Source organism: Ursus maritimus, unplaced genomic scaffold (genome assembly GCF_017311325.1).
Source record: "Ursus maritimus isolate PB19 unplaced genomic scaffold, ASM1731132v1 scaffold_2, whole genome shotgun sequence".
NCBI lineage: Eukaryota > Metazoa > Chordata > Mammalia > Carnivora > Ursidae > Ursus > Ursus maritimus.
In genome coordinates, this window is record NW_024424452.1 from 9087705 (window position 1) to 9090517 (window position 2813).

The 2813-nt window shown below is 57.0% G+C and overlaps 1 protein-coding gene across 2 annotated transcripts in view; it reads right to left on the reverse strand.

Moving 5' to 3' along the window:
- Positions 1-324: 324 nt before the first annotated feature.
- Positions 325-2813, reverse strand: part of MDH2 (malate dehydrogenase 2) — a 16097-nt gene continuing 13608 nt past the window's right edge. For both annotated transcript variants that reach the window (XM_040634908.1, XM_040634909.1), the window contains exons 7-9: positions 2650-2749; positions 2149-2300; positions 325-639 (exon numbers count right to left, since the gene is read on the reverse strand). In XM_040634908.1, the coding sequence (XP_040490842.1) occupies positions 508-639; positions 2149-2300; positions 2650-2749 (384 nt within the window). In that variant the 3' untranslated portion in view covers positions 325-507. The remainder of the gene's footprint in view (positions 640-2148; positions 2301-2649; positions 2750-2813) is intronic.

Below are 2813 nucleotides of genomic sequence, written 5' to 3' on the forward strand. Positions count from 1 at the left end.
CCAGAAACCACCACATGGGAGGAACCAGGGACCGTAAAGGGCGGCTGGGCACGTGCCACCAGCTGTCACCCCGGGACACTGAGGAATCAGGCCGGAGCCGAGCCTTCCCTTGGCTTGCACAGCGGAGGGAGGCAATGGTGCCGAGCAGGGTTGGGAGGAACAGCTACTGACAAATTTTTCAGACTTTCTCGAAACTACTGATGAAACCATCACGCGTCAGCCTGATATTTAAATAACATCTCGTTCTGATTCACGATGGAGACGCCAGACAGCCCTCTGAAGCCAGCTTGAACGGGCAAGAAAGCACACTTGCAGAGACCTTGAAAAAGAAAATCAAAGCCTGCTTTTATTGCTGCGCCCGCAGATGGGCCCGCGATTTGGAAGGGACGGCGACGCTAACATGACACTCGTGGTTAACGCAACTCAAACACGAGGGGCGGGACATGGCTTTATAGGGACATGATGCCTTCATAAGTTAGGGAAACGGACCGCTCGCTGGCTGCCCTCTCATTTCATGTTCTTCACGAACTCCTCTCCCTTCTTGATGGAGGCCTGCAGCTCAGGAATGGCTTCCGCTATCATCTTCTCTTCGAAAGGGGAGATCTTGCCGATGCCCAGATTCTTCTCAATGCCCTTTTTCTAAAGGAGACGAGAGGATAAAGGGACAATTTAAAAATTAAGGATCGTTGAAAGTACTGTAAATTTTACAACAGGTTTCCATGAACGAGGCTGTTCAGGAAAACCTGACATGTAACTTCATGACCCTGCCCAGCCCACCCACCTGGCAGCTGGCAGCTGGCCGAGGGAGCCTGGCCACCCGAGACGGCGTGAGCTGTGCCCGGAGCCTGGGCTTCAGGCAGGCCACCCCCGGCTGCGATCCGGACCCCGGCACTCACTGTGTGCACCTGGGCCAAGGCGGTTTCCTTATCTAGAAAACAGGTGTACTCTCCACCCCAAAGGAGGCCATGAGAACACACGCGGGCGGCCTGGCACACGGAGCACGCAATCCTTAGCAGCACTGAAGGTTATTCTTCCCGACACGGAGCATACTTTTGGGTTCTCATCTTTTGCCAACCTGGTAATATCTACCCAAGTCCAATGTAATCAAGTAGGAAGACGTGAGACATCAGGAAAATAGCAGGTGTCTGTTCACTGGGTCACCCCCACGGCTAAGCCCGTGTGTCTGAGCCGGCAGTCGCGGCTTCTGCACCGCCTCCCCGGAGAGCCCTCCCTGACCCACACCGCACACAGCCACGCCACACCAGTCCCGGAATTAGTCTCCTTAGTGTCTGTCTCTCCACCACACGGGGTCCCTGAGGCCCGGGGCCATTTTCTCAGGGATCTTTGGACATCAGCGCAGGGCTTCTGTGGGAAGCGCCTCTGGGTGGCTGGGCACGTCGCCAGACTGTTTCATTCTGGGCAGATGAAGGCAAGCACCTCTCTGATGTCAGTGGCTGCCTGCACATCAGAAATGGAAAGCTGGCTGGATGGCATGTGTGACAGAGACCTGGCAGTGTCAGCTCCCCAAACACTCAGGAAGAGTCACCAGACTAGACAGCTGCCTCTGAAACAGCCTGGCCAAAGCCAAGCAATGTGACCAGATGGGGTCTGTCCTAGACGCCACCGCTTCAAGGGGACAACCTACAGCACGCTCCAGGAAGAAAACTCGCGGGGGCAGAGCAGGGAAGCAGGAAAATCTCACAGCTCAGCAACTCTCCGGGCCTCCTTGGAAGAGGAATTGGGTTCAGCAGGCCCCAAGGTAGGACAAGGAACAAGTATGAGCCGGAGGGTACAGTATGCGGGCTGGTGGAGGGAGGTTCTCCTTCAGAACTGTCCATGGCTGCCTTGCCGTGGAGCAAGCAAGCGTCTCAGCAAGAAACAGAGTCAGCCGCTGACCAGCTGGTCGATCCATGGGGAAGGAGAGTCACAGGCCAGTGGCTTCCCACCCCCAGTCTCAGGTTTCTTCCTGCTCTTAATTCTGGGATGTGCGCCTACCTTCAAAACCCCCAGCACAGCCCAGGCACTGGGATGCAGTCACTGCACAGGGGAAAACTGAATTACGGAGCAGACAGGCCAGGACTCCCAATCTTAAGTATAGAGAACGTGCCCGCTTCCACTGTCACAAGACCCACCCTTCAGGATACGTACCCCCAGCAGTAATGGGGTGGAGAAATAGGCACAGTCTGCTTCTTGGGACTTCACGAAGGAACACTCGACGACGCCTTCCTTTCCGTTCATCGCATCCACAAGGGAGAAGACAAATCGGGCGCCGGCGTAGGCCATGGACAGAGTGGCTGAGCCTAGGAGGACACAGGCGGCTTAGCCAAGCTAGCCCTGCGACTGAAGATCCGGGCGAGCCTGCCCGGCCAGCTAAGCAAAGCAGCTGCAAAACCTTCAGCTTTAGCTGCGAAGAATTTAGGTCGGCATCTCTTAATTTTACAAACTCATGAATGGCACGGAACCAGCATTGCCAACCTCCAACGCCACGCCACTCCACAAAGCCCGGCTGCCCCCTGCCACCGGGCTGGCTTAGCCAGGAAGCCGAGAAAAGCATTCGCTGTCTGCCTGGCCCTTCCGGTCTTCAACTGGGAACCGCAGCAGGGCCTTCAGCATTAGCACCCCACCTGGGGGCCGCCCCCGAGAACCCACCTGCTCCAGCTTTGGCCTTCACCACCTCTGTGCCGGCCTCCTGGATCCGCCCAGTGACAGCTGTCAGCTGGTCCTGGGGAAGGTCCACCTTGGGAGTGCACTGTGGGTGAAGCCACAGGGACCACGTGAGTGGGTGCTGCCACCACTCCCACACCCCCCCCCCC